Below are 16,613 nucleotides of genomic sequence, written 5' to 3' on the forward strand. Positions count from 1 at the left end.
GCACTCAGCTTACATTAGAGGTTTCTTTGGTTTGTTTAGGTTTACCGTCATATCAACATCGTCATGGCCGTGTAAGGGCGACTTCGCATGCTGGTAGTGTTTTGGGTGTGTGAATGTATTTTTGGAAGGCTGCGATATATTCTTGTTGTGTTAGAGTGGTTTGTTTGTTTAATTAAATTAGCTACCCATTAACAGCCTGGGCCCTGTTGTTCAAAACTATTACTAAGCTAACAACATCGTTAATGTAAAGGAATCGTTTACTTCTTAATAAGCGTAAGTTAACGTCTGCGTTAAATAGTATTGTTCAAACATATTTAATGTAGTCGTTAACTAACACAAAAAGTTAATCACTTATTAAGTTAAGTTAGCACTAGCGACAGTTAGTTTCGCATTTTTTTCCTCAAAATGCAATTGGGTTTGTCTGCAGTACACTCATCCTCCATCATCGCAGCCAAACAGAGGTAGAGGAAGGCTAACTTTACGACGCAGGATAACATCCTTATTAGTTAGTTTGTTTGTTTGATTAATTAACGTCCTATTAACAGATATGGTGATGTAAGGACGGCCTCCTATGTATGTGGTGTGCTGCGTGTATGTTGTGCGAGGTGCGTGTTTTGGGAGACTGCGGTACATTCATATTGTGTCTTCTTGTATAGTGGAACTGTTGCCCCTTTTTATAGTGCTATATCACTGAAGCATGCCGCCGAAGACACCAAGCAACACATCCCACCCGGTTACATTATACTGACAACGGGAGAACCAGTCGTCCCACTCCCTGTATGCTGAGCGTTAAGCTGGAGCAGAAACTACCACTTTTATAGACTTTATTTGGTGTGTCTCGGCCAGGGGACAGAACCCAGAGCATTCCTCACAGGGGCGAACGCTCAACTTAAGGCAAAACGTGAGGCGGTGCCAAGAGAGGCATAAGAAAAGATAAAGTCCGTTAGGAAGAAGAGAAAAGATAAGATCCTAATCGTTTATAATCATGCAATAGATTCAGCAGGTAAAATTCACAGGGGGCCAACTCAATGAAAATGGATGTTGTCATATATCTTTTTGTATTTGGAGGGTGGACTGGTGAGTATATATCACAGTCATGTGATTTTTTTTAAATACAATGTACGAGATTTGAAAAATTATTTAAAAAATCGGGATATTAACAGAGAAAGGGACGACAGTCGCCATATTGGATTTTTTTACCCCCACCTCGATTAAAGTTATTTTTTTCACAATAGTATACCTTTTTTCCTAGAGTCATAGTCACGCATCAGTATACCTTTTTTCCATAATCACACACATACCATGCAAAAGCATATAAACGATGTCTATATAGTCAAACGCAATATTTTAATCCAAAATTACAAGCGCTTTCTGACTTGTGACATCGAAAGCAACGTTCTAGGGGTTTAATCAGAGATATTCCGATAAGTTTGTTTTAGCGGAAAACGTATCGGAATTCCTCTGACTAAACCCATTAAATGACACTGCAGGGGAAGTCACTCTAGTCGCTCTTTACTAGGACGTTGCTTTCGATGTCACAAGTCAGAAAGCGCCGGTAATTTTGTAATTTTGTAATGTTTGCAACTGCATTGGAATTAGTCTATAACTATTTGGGGAATGCTGGAAGAGATGAACTCGTTTCGTAACGTTCCTTTGTCTTCATTTTCTTTTTTTTTTGAAACATACTAATTTTTTTTCAAAAAAAAAAAAAAAAAAATCAATATATGCATGTAAATAACAATGTTTTTCCTTTCACAGAAGGACTTCTATACCAATTTCCATATTTTAATTGATTATTTCAAATTTGCACTTTCACCACTTTCACATTAATTACATATACAATCATTGTTTACACATCCATTCAAAAAAATCACTTAAAGGGGGGAAATTCTTTTAAATAAAATTCAATTTTAATATTCGTTTACAGGTTTTATACATTTAATAATTTTAGTAATATATATATCACATAATGTTACAGTTAATTTGAAAATAATCATGAAGTAGTAGTTAATAGTATTATAACTAGAAGTCAGGTCCGAACGGTCGATATAGGTAGAGTTTACATTTATATAAGGAACTCAGGGTAGTGTACTCGATAAAGAGGAACATTAGCGGTATAACAACAGTCACCGTACCAATTACACACGTGTCTTCATTCACTCCAGCGGCTTACGTTCATTTTGTTCACCGCTCTCATTCGCCACCATGCATGAAGAAAGTATTACAATTTACATATATACAGTAGTAATAAGAGTCTACATAATGTGTTTATGTTTATGTATATTAATATTTTTTTCATGATATTTATCTTGTTTTAAATTGTTTTACTTATATTCGAAATGTCACCTGGTTTTGCTTACGATACCGCAGTCCTAGAGCCACGTGGTGCATGTGGTAGACTTAATGACATACAGTATAACTATGCGATATACATGTATAAATAGATGTGATATTAAAGGATTATGCATACATTATGAGTTCATTTTCTATTAATTATGGAAATATTTATATATATATATTTATATAGGAGGCCGTCCTTACATGACCGTGGCTGTTATTGGATGTTAAATTCTTTAGTCGACTTTTACGATCATGCAATAGGTGCAATGGTTTCAAATGAGATATATTAGGGAGGGGTTTACAATTTAGCCAGTAGTTTACGATTCTAGATTGTATCAACTATCAACAAATATCGTCATGAGGTATACCCTTTATCATTATCATTAACATTTTACAAAACAAACAATGGTGCTCTAGATCTCAATCTGATTAAAATACAATCCTTATAACCACTCCGTTATATCAAACGTAGTGATAATAAGGATCTGTATTTTAATCAGATTGCTCTAGATGTCAGTACAATGTCAAACCCACCAAAATTGCACTGCTCAGGAAAATACACAATTTCCATTTAGATTTATTCCATAACCTTTATACCGTTATTGTATAATGATATTATTGGATCTGATTACTGGTATCTAGCTGTCTTTATCAGTACACAATACTGTAGATGGCGGTGATGTATATAAAATGAAAACCGGAAAAAATAGTCGGCGACTTAAATTTGGTCTAAATATTATTACAAAACATTTGATATTTCTCGACGATTTCACTTAAATCGCTACGTACCCAATGGCGACACTATAAGTTGAGTCACCTTTAATAAACTTTGAACTCTACCGGCATTTTGTATTATCTCGCTCTTGAATGAAACTTGAAATAGTTACAAATATACCTCTGTGTACAGTCCTACTAAACAACCCCAGTCTACTGTCGAGTACCACACGATTTAACATTTAACATGCCTGTACAGTTAAGTCACTTCCTGTAATGTCGATGGCAGGCCGGCGAAAAAAAAAATACAATAGATTTTAGGGTTTGCGTTTAAGCAGTCCCATATCCCTTTTCAGCACAAAAAAAACACATTATTGTACTGAACCATCAAAATTATACACATGATCTCATTTTATCCGAGAAGAGCCACATTTATGATATACCCAGCACAAACCCAGGATAAGAATATTCAATGTACAGATTTTTTATTCAAAATGGACGCCGATTTTGCGATAAACAACAATATACTTTATATCTCCTAACAATAATATTAAAGATAACCCGTGTATTGTTTCAATGCATTTTTAATCAGCTTTTCATTTAATTATAATACCACGTCGAAAAATATACAAATAAATTTTATATTGACCAATAGCTTTCAGATTATACTACGTAGGGCTGCGGTGGCCGAGTGGTTACCGCATCTCGACATATAACCACAAGCCCTCCACCTCTGGGTCGTTAGTTCGAATTGCATAAGGTCCACTTGCCAGGTACTGACCGCAGGCCGGTGGTTTTTCTCCGGGTACCGGGATTTCCTCAGCCAACAAACCTAGGACGTCCTTACATGGCCCTAGCAGTTAATATGACGTTAAACTAATATAACCAAAATCCAATAAAACTAAGTATCAAGCACACTGTAAAATCTTTAAAGATTTGCATTTAATGCCTGAATGAACACGAATATACCGCAGCCTCCCGAAAGGAGCAGACACATAACATTTTGCATATGCGGGAAGTCGTCCTTAAATGCAATTGATTTTTAATAAAACATTAAGCCAATCAACCAAGCCAGTACATTACATCAGTTAAAGATGCTCCACCGCTGACAAATGGTATTTTTTCACTATCAAAAACAGGAGCAGTCGATTTAGTATATTTCTTCAGTTACAAAAGTTACTTACTTTACACCATTACCACCATTGAAAAGGTTGAGCTTCTAATTTTACTTCAAGTTAAAAATATGAAAAAATAATTAATTGCATCCCGAAAAAATTCCGTATACTATATCCTATATGGAATGAAGTACTGATTGTGCATGCACCAAAGGCGAAATAAATTATTTTATATTACTTTTTGTGTTAATTAGACATATATATACACGATTAAACACCAATTATTGTTCAAATGATGAATATCATTTATGCTCTGTCGGCGGTGGAGCATCTTTAAGTAACAAATTCTAAGTTGAGGAGCCTTCGCTAAGTTCTGTAATGCTTTCCTATGGAGAATTTTAAGTTAAAGGATTCCTTAAATTTAAAAATGTTCAAAAACTGCGGCCTGATATCTTAAAAGAACTTGAAATATTCGACATCAATTTTTATTAAAATTACATTAGGTATAAAGATTGCCAGATATCTCATAATTTCCATTGCATGTTTACGTTCTGACCACTTAAAAATAATGAAATGTAAATCGCTTCACTGACACACTAAATACAAAGTACTGATAATGCGACCATTCGCTCGGTGCAGTTTTAATTCAATTAGATCTGTGTACGTAATTCAACATTTTCGCTAAAACGATAGTTATATGATAGGTAAACACTGTCTGTATCAGTCAATCCTATATATATATGTGTGTGTCGTATATAGATTGCACTGAATATGTTGATTGCTGAAGCTAAAATTGCTGGTTTAGAGGGGGGGTGCTACAAGACAGATTGTTGCTATTGCGAGATGAGCATGTCATAAGTTATTGACACAAGCAAAATATAACGGTACCAAATTCGTCACTATCGGGGTTAAATAGTAATATTATGTTTATAAACTCTGTAGAAGTGATTGGTATGGACGGTGGAATACTGGTAGTAGTGAAGTGCTTGCTAAAGTTCAAAAGTACCAAACAGAACAGTTAAATGTTATTGGACGATACCACTTTAAAAATTATAAATGTAAATAGGAAAGAGAAAAAGAATGTTGCAATATCGTTTGATTGCCATGGATATAACGAACACTACGTAATTTAGTTAATTTTTACATTTTGTAAATACTATAGTTTAGCATTTAGTAGATGCAATGAGGAATCGATGTTGACATGTCTAGTTGCAAATTGTAGAAGTTAGTAGTATAGTATTAAGTGATTTTTTTAAAATGTAGATGTCATTGTTCTAGAGAGATGCTACTAGGAAAAGTTGAGGCTATGTAAAAATAACACGAAATTTGTTGTTGTTTTCAAAATATGAACTCTATATAAAGATGTTTGCTATGGTTATTGATGTATAGGTTAGCAAATAGTCATATTTGAAATGAATTTTAAAAGGTGCGTGAAATCTGCTATCATATGGATTCTTATATTGTCATATCCTAAATAATAAATTGCATTTACATACATCACAGGAAATTTCCTTTACTTTGTAATTGTTTCTTTACATTCAGTTATATAATGCAAACATTTAAAGCAGTAAGTAGAGTAAAGCAGTAAATGTGAAAATATGCTTACCTATTTACGTAAATAAATCTCAAAACACGACGTCCGGACATAGGTTAGATCTTTGTGACACAGACACACGACCGGGACAAAAGAGAGAAACTACTATGTGACCGGAGCGTGGTGATGAAAATACCTCAATCAAGGCTCACAGGGTGGGAGATGTTACAACTGACACGGCTTCGTGTGAGTACAGTCACACGTTATGGTATCCTCAGTGCACATTGGGTATAATATATACACTTAACCGTGTGTCTGTACATTGCGTATTTTGTCCGAAAGGTCACTGAAGAGAATATTAGGGAGTGACCTTTCAATTGATGATAACTGGCCCTTATAAGGATAGGCCGTCAATGGTTTTCTCGAGAGCAATTCTTCTTACACACATCTTCGACCTCTTATAACTCGCATGTGATAGCTAGATTTAAAATATAGGCGACTAAATGTGAAAGTAAATTAAAAATATAATTTAGAAAAATATATGTCATGCTTGTTTTTATTATTTGTATTGCAGCTTTTTGAGAATGTGTTGCCGTAGAGTGACGGCGGGCGCCAATTACCATAGCAACCAGTCGATGTGACACATCACAACGTAGCATCAAATTACCGTTGATAATTTGGTAATTGCATTGGTATTAGGCCTGGAAATATCACCAAACTCTTTATTTTATACGAACAATGCTTTTTATTTGATGGGTGTAGTATGCATGTAGTTTAGGATGTGCTGTACATGGAAACTAGTGACTAAATTTGACATAGCTGTGTCTATGTTAAAACGGATACATGTCGATGCAACTATAGCTAGCGTTTAATTACATGTACTATATAATGTGATATAACAAAACTTAAATTTATAAGCCTAGTACTAGACTAGTACCGTGTAATTATAGATATAGTACGAGTGGAAAACATAAGTAGTATCAGAAAAAAATATGTTTGTTTGATTAATTAATTAACGTCATATTTTAACAGCTAAAGTCATGTAATTATGACGGCTTCCCATGTATGCAGCTTGTAGCAGCGTGTTGGGAATAAACAAAGCACATTCCAGAGAGGATAATCTTATTGACATTAGACTTGTTATTTCCGCTTCTGTACAACACACTAAACTTAATGCATAGTTTGTAAAATACACACGTGCATTTTTGATGAATGAAGATTACATTTACATTTATAACGTATTCAGAAGTATTGTAACGTTTTTTCTCGTCCTAGCTGCTCTGCTGGGTTCTTTCGCCAATATGGCGAAACTGTAGTCACAGACTACTTAAGTCAGTTGTTACATAAATACTTCCTTATATTAGGCTTCCATGTCAGTGATTGTAACCAGAAATGAATAACAAAGGCATTCTTTCAAAGTATAAATGTTATATTGAAAACTGATTGCAACGTAACAATTAAATAGCATAAGAAGTTCACAATATCACTTTCCCTTCATACGCACCTGACATTATAAACTATCACACATGGAATTCGAACCCGATAATAAAACATCTAATAATAATGTGAAGCACAGAGTACCTAACAACAAGGAATATCTACATGTATATGTACAAAGACCTATAACGGATACAACTCAGATCTTTTACTTATAACTATTAATTATGAGGACAAATGACCGTGATAATCTACTTGTAAACCAGATATTATAAAAGAATATATATTATATTCTAATACCGCTACTGTCAACTCTAATAAATCGTAAACTGGTACATTGTAGTAATAATACTACATAACAACTAGATAACAAACTATATTGTCGGTGTTAACACCAATTATCCTTAATGTATATTGAAACCTACTTAAAGTTACCTAACCTTCCAATAATATTGGCTAGAGTCAAATGACAAGATATTGGGACCCAAGATCTGCTGGACCCGATGCCAGTCAGGAGGCTACTATTCATACTTTCTTGGAGTGCCAAACGATGCCAAAAGTGCCAATTTGGCAGCCGGAAGCTGACAAATTTCGACGTTTTACTATAACGTGACGTTACAAATGACGCCGCGAATTGGCAACGTACTGCCAACCAAGAAATATTTCTCTATGTGATACTAAATACTATAAATAACAACTTTAATCTTACAACTAAAGTTACATTAATACACAAAAAGATATCCGGAACCCGTTGAGAATAATTACAATCCGGGTTTGGCTTTAAATAATAGACTATCCGAACTAAACGCAGTCAATCGGCAAACGGCCTTCCCCGATAGTTGACAGTGGGACTCGTTTGACTACTGCGGTAAACATCAACTTATACAGCTAAATAAAACTGTTAGTACAAAAATTACGATTTCATATCGCAAACCTCGATAAGATATAAATACGCATTCACGGTGCCGTGAAAGTTAACAAGTCATTGAAAAGCAAAAGTCTCGCGGACAGCGAGACAACGGCTAGCGTGCGAGATCTTCATGAGGACTACGACTCGGACACTTTGTTTTAACAGCGACGGGTATATTTACGAGATGGATCCCGCAAAGCCCTCCCTTTCTAAGGAGTCGGGCAGCGATGTTAAGGGACGCTATAGCATACCCCGTTCAGAATCTCCCCTTACGAAGAGAAATCTCGATCGCCTGCTAGGCGTCGTGTTTATGAAAGAAGCTCTAGATATAGAGCTATTTCATCAGACTATAGTTCTAAAAGGGCAACATTTCCACTATACAAGAAGACACAACACGAACATACCGCAGTCTCCCAGTACACTCACCTCGCACAACATACACGCAACACACCGCATACATGGGAGGCCGTCATTACATGACCATTTTGGACGTTAATAAATCAAACAAACAAACAAACAAAGTTCTGATTGTGACAGAACTCGTCACCGCCGTAAGAGGAGACATAGCTCTCACAGCTCTGATAGTAGATCTAGCTATTTTCGCCGATCTAGAGCACGTGGACACAGCCATGGCTACCACTCGGGTTAAGATGACCCAGGTGGCATCTCAGAAAGTGACGATTCTCAGAGGGCTAAGCATAGGAGGACTGACAAATCCTCCGTGAATGCGAATCCCAGTCACGATAATGAATATGTTTGTTTCAACATTAACGAGCCAGCCCTAGAGGCTCCATCGATCCCTCAGGCTATGTCGCCAACAAGTTTACGACATTTGCACCAGACAAACTTTTGCAGGATAAGATTTTTGATAAATATCCTGTTCCAAAGAACTTAACAGTGTCAGCCCAAAAGGTCGACAGCTATATCCCGGATATTTTTAACACCGTAAAACGATCTTACGGCAAACCGTATGACCAAAATTTGGTGGCTATATAGCAGAAATTAAAATTCCAATACTCACCTATGATGTAAAGTGTATTTCGGCTGTATGTCAAATCTGTAATATGAACTTAATCGGTCAAGTGGTTTGTCCAGGACAGGGCTTCACCTTCGGACAGTCACCCGCGGAGTAATTCTGAAAACATGAAATATTGAACTTACACACTGTGTTGATTAATTGCAAATTATGTATTAAATATTGAAATAGTATTAATGTTGTTTAAGTAAATTATTGGTTACATCATTAAACTTTCTGAATATAATGAAAAAATAGGAAAAGTCCCCCAGCCAAGGGGAGATAATGCATTACATAATCAGGTACCCCTATAATATAGAAAATGTCAAGATTTTGGAAGAAAACCAGATATACCAAACCTTTTACATATTCAAATTTACCAGGAACATGGTTCCAGAGCCTTTTCTGTTTAAAATAAACAAATTAAACAAAGATCAAACCTGTAATGAGCACAAAAGATGCATGTCTTTGTCCGTGATATGGCAGAGACGACTGACCCCCCCCCCTAATTCCTGGTTCACCTAAACCGGAACATGCATACAGTTCCGTGAACTAAATTCTGACAACTGAGGAGACCATGCACCGCGCACCCATGTGATCGTACCCATCTGATGTGAAACGCACATGCCACACGTTTATAGCCGTGCTAATTACTTGCATCTACGTTATATGTACCATTAACTTACTGGCCAATTCTAAATAAACTGCATGCATGGTCACAGTGACACGTATTATTCTAAAACTTGGCGACTTATGTATCTATGGACTCACTCGGCTCCAGTGACTGACTCTTATACTTCCGGTTGTGTTCGCTATAGAGAGCAACCAACTAAATAATTTTACATAGACCACAGTGTTAAACTTTGTTAAAGTTTTTTTACTGTATTATTAAAACAAAGGAATATTAGTTAGCTATGGTGTTCTATAATTAAAGTTTAGGTTCTCATATAACACTTAATAGAAAAAAAGTTTGGGTCCTTCTGCTCAAAACTCCAACCAGGGTAGCTTTATTGAAATCAGGCGCATTTTGCACTAAACAATCCTGAAATTCTAATGTTTTTACCTATTCATTATAAAAGTTGATATTTTGAACCTAAATCTCAATATGAATTTCCAAATTCATATCATGGTTATCTAGGAATAATTACCTGTCAGAAAACATTTTTACTTTTGAAATTCATAATTAGCCAGCCAGTCAGCGGCCGGGTTAAAATTCTATCCTGGGCTCAATCTTGTATATACAGGGGCCATTTCGAAGGTCTTTTTTTTATTTAGTTGGTTGATCCCTATACAGCCAATGGCAGGCAGTGTTATGGGGCCTCTCACTAAAATGTGGACAGACCTTGATAACATCAGGTCAGGGAAGACCAAGGATAAGCTTGACTTGTTATCATGCTTAGAATTAGTGGAAAAGTCCATTACCTTGCTAGGTCAGGTTATCAAGACACATATAAGTCTATAAAAGTGGTATTGTCTGCTCTTGCATGGCGGTCAGCATACAGGGAGTGGGACGACTGGTTCACCCATTGTCAGTATAATGTAAACGGATGGGGTGTGTTGCTTGGTGTCTTCGGCGGCATGCTACAGTGATATAGCGCTATAAAAAGGGCAACAGTTCCACTAGAAGACACAACATGAATATACTGCAGTCTCCAAAAACACGCACCTCGCACAACATACACCGCACACATGGGAGGCCGTCCTTGCATGACCATAGCTGTTGATAGGACGTTAAATAATCAAACACACACCCCATCCGGCGGCCGGTCACATTAATACTGACAACGGGCGAACCAGTCGTCCCTTTCCCAAGGGAGGCATTAGGAAAGCAGGGCTCAAAGTGGATTTTTTTCAGGTGGCCTGTTAGGCTACCAGGTCAAAAAATCTAGGCGCCAATTGTGAAAAACTTGAAAAAATTGAAAAAGCCTGAGTAATGATGCATATTTTGAATCAGCCTAGCTATCAGCTGATTATATCTGCATGTGTTTTTATATCCTAATTGTGGAGTGCTTGAATAAAATACAATGAAAATAAACTATACATTGTTTAAATGTCTTTATTTAGTCCTCAATCCTCAGGTTTGTGTGGTTAATCATCATCCTCACAGTTCTCTGGCCATCCTACATAATTTAATTTCACCTTCCTGGAAGTGGAGAGCCACTTCTGGACTGCAGAATTTGGGTCGAAGCCCAGGATGTCTGGACCCTCTCCACTAATACGGATCAAGTCCTCAAGTGTTGTGATATTCAGAGAGCTCCTAACATCAGTCTTGATCCGGTTCATGGTTGAGAATGTCCTTTCACATTTGGCAGATGATACAGGAAGACACAGCATTATCTTCACCAACATCAAGAAATTCTAACAAAAAGATCAAATCAAAGAAGCAAATTAATCTTAACGTTATAAAAATATATATAAATATTATGAAAAATGTTTTTAAAGTAAATTTAGTTGCAACATTATTTAACCAAAGTCTTTTGGAAATCATTTACTTGTCTGTGTCGGATGGCTCCTTTGTCAGGAACAACCCCCATAATGAGGTCATGTCTTGTCGAAAGCACTTTCATTCGCTTCCACTCAGGCAGCACAGCTGGAGTTTTACATCCATTCCTGTTTAACAGAAAAATAAAATATCAAACACTGTAGAATTAATGGATTCAACAGACAAATAAATCATGCACATTATCACTAATGTAATTTCAAAATAAATACAAACAACTTGTCATGCAAATATGCAAACTGTGCAAACAACTAAACCAACCGGTTAACATGAACAAAGTTTTACCTAAGCAAAATGTCCTCAAACCAAGCAACAAGGCTAGTTACTGCCTCATTACCATACAGAGCCAGATCTAAGTCATTCTCTGGCCAACTGTCATGATGGAAGACCTTCAGTGCCTTGACTATCTTGGAAGGTTCATCATGATCATCTTCCCCAACTATACTCCTATATCTCTTTTTCATTCCATCTACCACAAGAGAAAGTGGTTCAGTGACACAGTTTCTTCTAAAGCCAAAGGAAAAATTGTCATAAGTACTTTCATCATCATCAGCAGCTATTTCAGGCACACCTCCCAAGACAACTGTCTGAAATGTGTGCTGATCTGCATTCTGAGATTTGAGGAACCCTATCAGATCAACCAAAGCCCCATTGGGCAAAGGTAATGTCTTCATCGTTGTTAGGTCAGTCATACATGACCTGATAGCACTGGTTGCTGTTGTCAGAATGGTCTTGTTGGTTTGTAATGAAAAACTTAGACTACTGATAACTTTCAAAATGTCCAACAAGAGATGGCAATAAGCCAAGAAATTGAAGGACTTCATAATCTTTGTCAAGTGCTTTGCTCTACCTTTGATTTCTGCATTTGCTGAAGACTCCGCTAAATGCTCCATATGCTGATGCACAATACAATATTGTCCGACATCCTGGTTGGTTTTTCCTTGTGGTGGAAGCAGAAGGTTCTTCAAAGCTTTTTCTGTATGTGGAGACCAACGGGTTCCTTTTACTCTGGATGGAGTCTTGATTCTGACTTGGAGGTTGTCAGCTAAGGTTTGAATTTTGCGTTTAAACTTAGGACTATAGTGGTACGTCTTGTAAATCAAATGCAGTACATCGATGACTTTGGCCCCCATATCTGAATTTAGGATAATGTCTTTTCTCTCTTCTTCCATAACATTCTTCTATTACGTTGTAACGGGAATTTTTTCCCACAAGGTTCAATAAGAAACACAGCTCCTATTTATGTTCGATAAAGGTTTATTTCATGTACGGTAAGCAATGAAATAGACAGTGTACGTTAGTTTGTTTTGATCATATGACATATGTGATAGATATACACAAAATGTATATAGAAGTTAACTGAGTTACACTCACCAATCCTAGATATTTTCTTTGGATACTTGAAGCTCTTTTATCTTGCTGTTTCACTCTCCAAAACTCAAATCTCAATAAAACCGATTGTATGCACGTGCATGTTCATTTGACGAATGTTACCTCGGTCGGGCCCCCTCGTGCTTGACCGGAGTTCTAGCCCTACCGGTCTAACCAACAACGCATACCAAAAACATACACATACATAAACATTTATCATAAAAACAAAGCACTATAATTTACACATTTTAAAAGAAACTTGCAACCGCAAGTGTAACAAAATTAGCTTACGTTACACTTTATTTATGCAAGTGACAACCCCGTCTACACGTCTTCCTTGACACCCGCCTCACTACTTGGCTTTCTTAGTCCTGCAGGTTTTGCACCTGCTGCCCCTATTGCATTGATCGTAAAAGGCGACTAAATTTAGGTTATCGTATCTTTTCTTCTTAATTCTAACTTACTTTATCTTTCCTAATGCCTCCCCTTGGCATCGCCTCACTTTTGGTCATCATCATGCGAAGCATCAATTGCTTCTACTATAGGTTGTCTCTAAAACAAGAAAATAATCTTTATTGTGAGGTTTTCCAAAGATATAGTTGGACATAACAGATGTGACAGACTAACTCATAAAATGCACACTGATCGTTTTAATCCATTTCTACCTCCAATACCAATCATAAATACCAAGTTTCGTTACAATCTGCCTTGCTTGGTGTCTTCGGCGGCATGCTTCAGTTATATAGCACTTATAAAAAGGGCAACAGTTCCACTATACAAGAAGACAACATGAATTTACCGCAGTCTCCCAAAACAAACAACTTCCACACAACATACACGCACCACACCGCATACATTGGGAGGCCGTCCTTACATGACCATAGCTGTTAATAGGACTTTAATGAATCAAACAAACAAAAACAAAACAAATCATGTACCTTGGCCGAGACACACCCAAAGTCAATAAAAGTGGTTGTTCTGCTCTGCTTAGGCGTTCAGCTTACAGGGAGTGGGGACGACTCAAACCCTCGATAGGGTGGCCATTACTGACTCCAATGGTCTCACAGCTGAGAGCCCTCTTCTACTTCCTGCCGTTCTTTTTAGTTATTTACTTATCCAACTTCTTATTCTGTTTGTACATGCATAACTTTATGTTACCTAAAACTGACCCAGTCTAAAATAGGGATGGTGAGCTAGGCTCTGCCTACCAGGGATAATCAGCTGTCCCCTCTGGGACTTCTGGCCATGGTCCTTGGCTATGTCTGCTACCCCTTTGCAGTGAAAGTGTACAACACAACACAATCTATTTCCCTAGGTCTTAGCGGCATAGGGGTGGTCACAGTCGTAACAGGGCAATGCAAACGAAGGTTGTACAACTAGCAAAACAAGTCATGGCGACATAACAAATGTATCAAGACTCCAATGGCCCGCTGGGCATTAGCAAGTTCCCAGGCGAGGAGCTTCCTGTCCTTCGAAAAAGAAATTCCAGGCTCCGGGAGCAATCCGAGCTTGATCCGTTCGTCTTGACCACACTTTTGTAAAGCCTGAGGAAATAGACTGATGCTTTTCTTTTTTATTATGATAGCTCCGGACGGTTGTTTCTCTCGCCCCTGACTAACAATCGGGTTGTTTTTTTTTCTGTTTACTCAGACACTTGGGGGGCGTCTGAGGAGCGATAAGTACTTTATCCTCTTCGGATTCCTTAGACACTTAAGTCAGTGTCTGAGGAACAATTGCTGGGGCTCTAACCGCTTCATTAATTTCCATCCTCTTTGAAGGATTCGATAAAAAAGCCCCACTTCTCCCCCAACTCAAATCAGCGTAACCTTACGGGGCATCACCGTGGCTTCCCTCGAGGAGAGGATCCCTTGCTGTGAAATGGGTGATGGTTGTTCCATGCACTCTTACCGAGGGCATCTTTCGGTGGCATTGCTTCATTTGATATTGCACTATAAAAAAGGGCAATAGGTCCACTTATACAAGAAGAACAAAAAAAACACGTATAGTATCGCCAGTACTGCCCAAACTCACGCACCCGCAGTTTCATAACAGGCAACACACCCACACACCTGAGAGACCTCGTCCTTACATGAACACTGGCTGTTTAATAGGACCTTAATAACTTCAATCAATCAATGAAAGAGGTGTCTTGCTTACGTCAGTGATATAAACACTATAAAAAAAGGCAGAGTTCCATCTATACAAGAAGGACAGAACACGAACAATTCTATACTCCCATACTTGAAGGACAAACATATTAAACGGGAGGACATAACACGAGCACTACAGCGAGGGCGTCCTTAAATGAATAGATTGGACGTAATTAAGCCAACCCTCGACACTTCGCACTTTTGGCTCTTTTCTTCCTATAGGGATGGATCCTAATTGTTGTGCGAAAAAGTTATGGACTGATTGCGTCCACCCTGTTAAACTCAAATATGATTTTTTTTTTTTACTTTTGAATAACAGCAAAATCATTTGTATGTCTCTCATCATAAAATATATATTTATAGTTATAATAAATTTCGAGTTTATATCTTATCAATTCCATTCGCACATTTTACTTCATAAACATCATTATGTGTCATCAAATTACAGATTTCTTCATTAGAAAACCGACCATCAAATAGTCAAGGTTTTTGTACAGGGATTTAAATTGTCTTTCGAAATACTATTGGGGTCATCTTTCAAAACAACTGCTGTCTTTCCAATACTGGTTGTTACATGCACCTTTTACCAGCAGTAAACACAATTTCCCAGTCACAAGGAAAACCTGTTAAAATCATATTTTGGCAACAGCAGATATCTAAACCATTACTTTATTTGTTGCCTATATCTGCGTTTTTCCTGAACTTTATGGTCATCTGACTTTTACTTAACAGTACCCCTCGAGACATGCCGAACGTCCAATGTTCTGAAAAAAAACATTCACTGCTGAACACCAACGATATTGCAAAACTTCCGGTCCAATTGAAGTTGGACAGATTGGGATATTGGTAACCTCTCAGCAAAATTACTTTATAATGCGGTTAATATCAGGTTTGTTTGTTTGTTTGTTTGATTAATTAACGTCCTATTAACAGCTATGGTCATGTAAGGACGGCCTCCCATGTATGCGATGTGTTGCGTGTATGTTGTGCGAGGTGCGTGTTTTAGGAGACTGCGGTATATTCATGTTGTGTCTTCTTGTATAGTGGAACTGTTGCCCTTTTTATAGTGCTATATCACTGAAGCATGCCGCCGAAGACACCAAGCAACACACCCCACCCGGTCACATTATACTGACAACGGGCGAACCAGTCGTCCCACTCCCCGTTTGCTGAGCGCCAAGCAGGAGCAGAAAACTACCACTTTTATAGACTTTGGTGTGTCTCGGCCAGGGGGACAGAACCCAGAGCCTTCCTCACAGGGGCGAACGCTCAACTCAAGGCCAAAAGTGAGGCAGTGCCAAGGGAGGCATAAGGAAAGATAAAGTAGGTTAGGCATCAAGAGAAAAATAATAAATTTAGTCGCTTTTTAATCAAACAAACAACCTGGTAGGGTTGGTTAATATTCGGTGGCAAAGGGCGAAAGTTCCACAAAGGTTGTATCTTCGGTAAATTGGGAGAAAAGACAGGACACCAATACCAATATACTGCAGTTTCCCACAACATACCACATGTCATACACGTTACATA

At 37.6% G+C, this 16,613-nt stretch overlaps 2 protein-coding genes across 3 annotated transcripts in view; both read right to left on the reverse strand.

The window, feature by feature from the left end:
- Window positions 1-5,928, reverse strand: part of LOC138304900 (hepatocyte growth factor receptor-like) — a 30,549-nt gene extending 24,621 nt beyond the window's left edge. For both annotated transcript variants that reach the window (XM_069245268.1, XM_069245271.1), the window contains exon 1: window positions 5,776-5,928. The gene's annotated coding sequence lies outside the window, so the exon portion shown is untranslated. The remainder of the gene's footprint in view (window positions 1-5,775) is intronic.
- A 5,208-nt stretch (window positions 5,929-11,136) lies between these two features.
- Window positions 11,137-12,781, reverse strand: LOC138336638 (zinc finger protein 862-like). The gene is made up of 3 exons (XM_069286162.1): window positions 11,851-12,781; window positions 11,558-11,675; window positions 11,137-11,423 (listed from the first exon to the last, which is right to left on the reverse strand). Exons 1-3 carry the CDS (start codon window positions 12,735-12,737, stop codon window positions 11,154-11,156), a joined length of 1,275 nt encoding a protein of 424 aa, XP_069142263.1. The 5' UTR covers window positions 12,738-12,781; the 3' UTR covers window positions 11,137-11,153.
- Window positions 12,782-16,613: the final 3,832 nt, after the last annotated feature.

Source organism: Argopecten irradians, chromosome 12 (assembly GCF_041381155.1).
Source record: "Argopecten irradians isolate NY chromosome 12, Ai_NY, whole genome shotgun sequence".
Classification (NCBI taxonomy): domain Eukaryota; kingdom Metazoa; phylum Mollusca; class Bivalvia; order Pectinida; family Pectinidae; genus Argopecten; species Argopecten irradians.

Excerpts from the sequence above, each read along its gene's own strand:
- LOC138336638 (XM_069286162.1), bottom strand. The coding sequence starts at position 12,737 with ATGGAAGAAGAGAGAAAAGACATTATCCTAAATTCAGATATGGGGGCC. Across the intron at positions 11,676-11,850 it reads TTTGAGGACATTTTGCTTAG|GAATGGATGTAAAACTCCAG; the intron begins GTAAAACTTTGT and ends TCTGTTAAACAG. Across the intron at positions 11,424-11,557 it reads GAGCCATCCGACACAGACAA|AATTTCTTGATGTTGGTGAA; the intron begins GTAAATGATTTC and ends TCTTTTTGTTAG.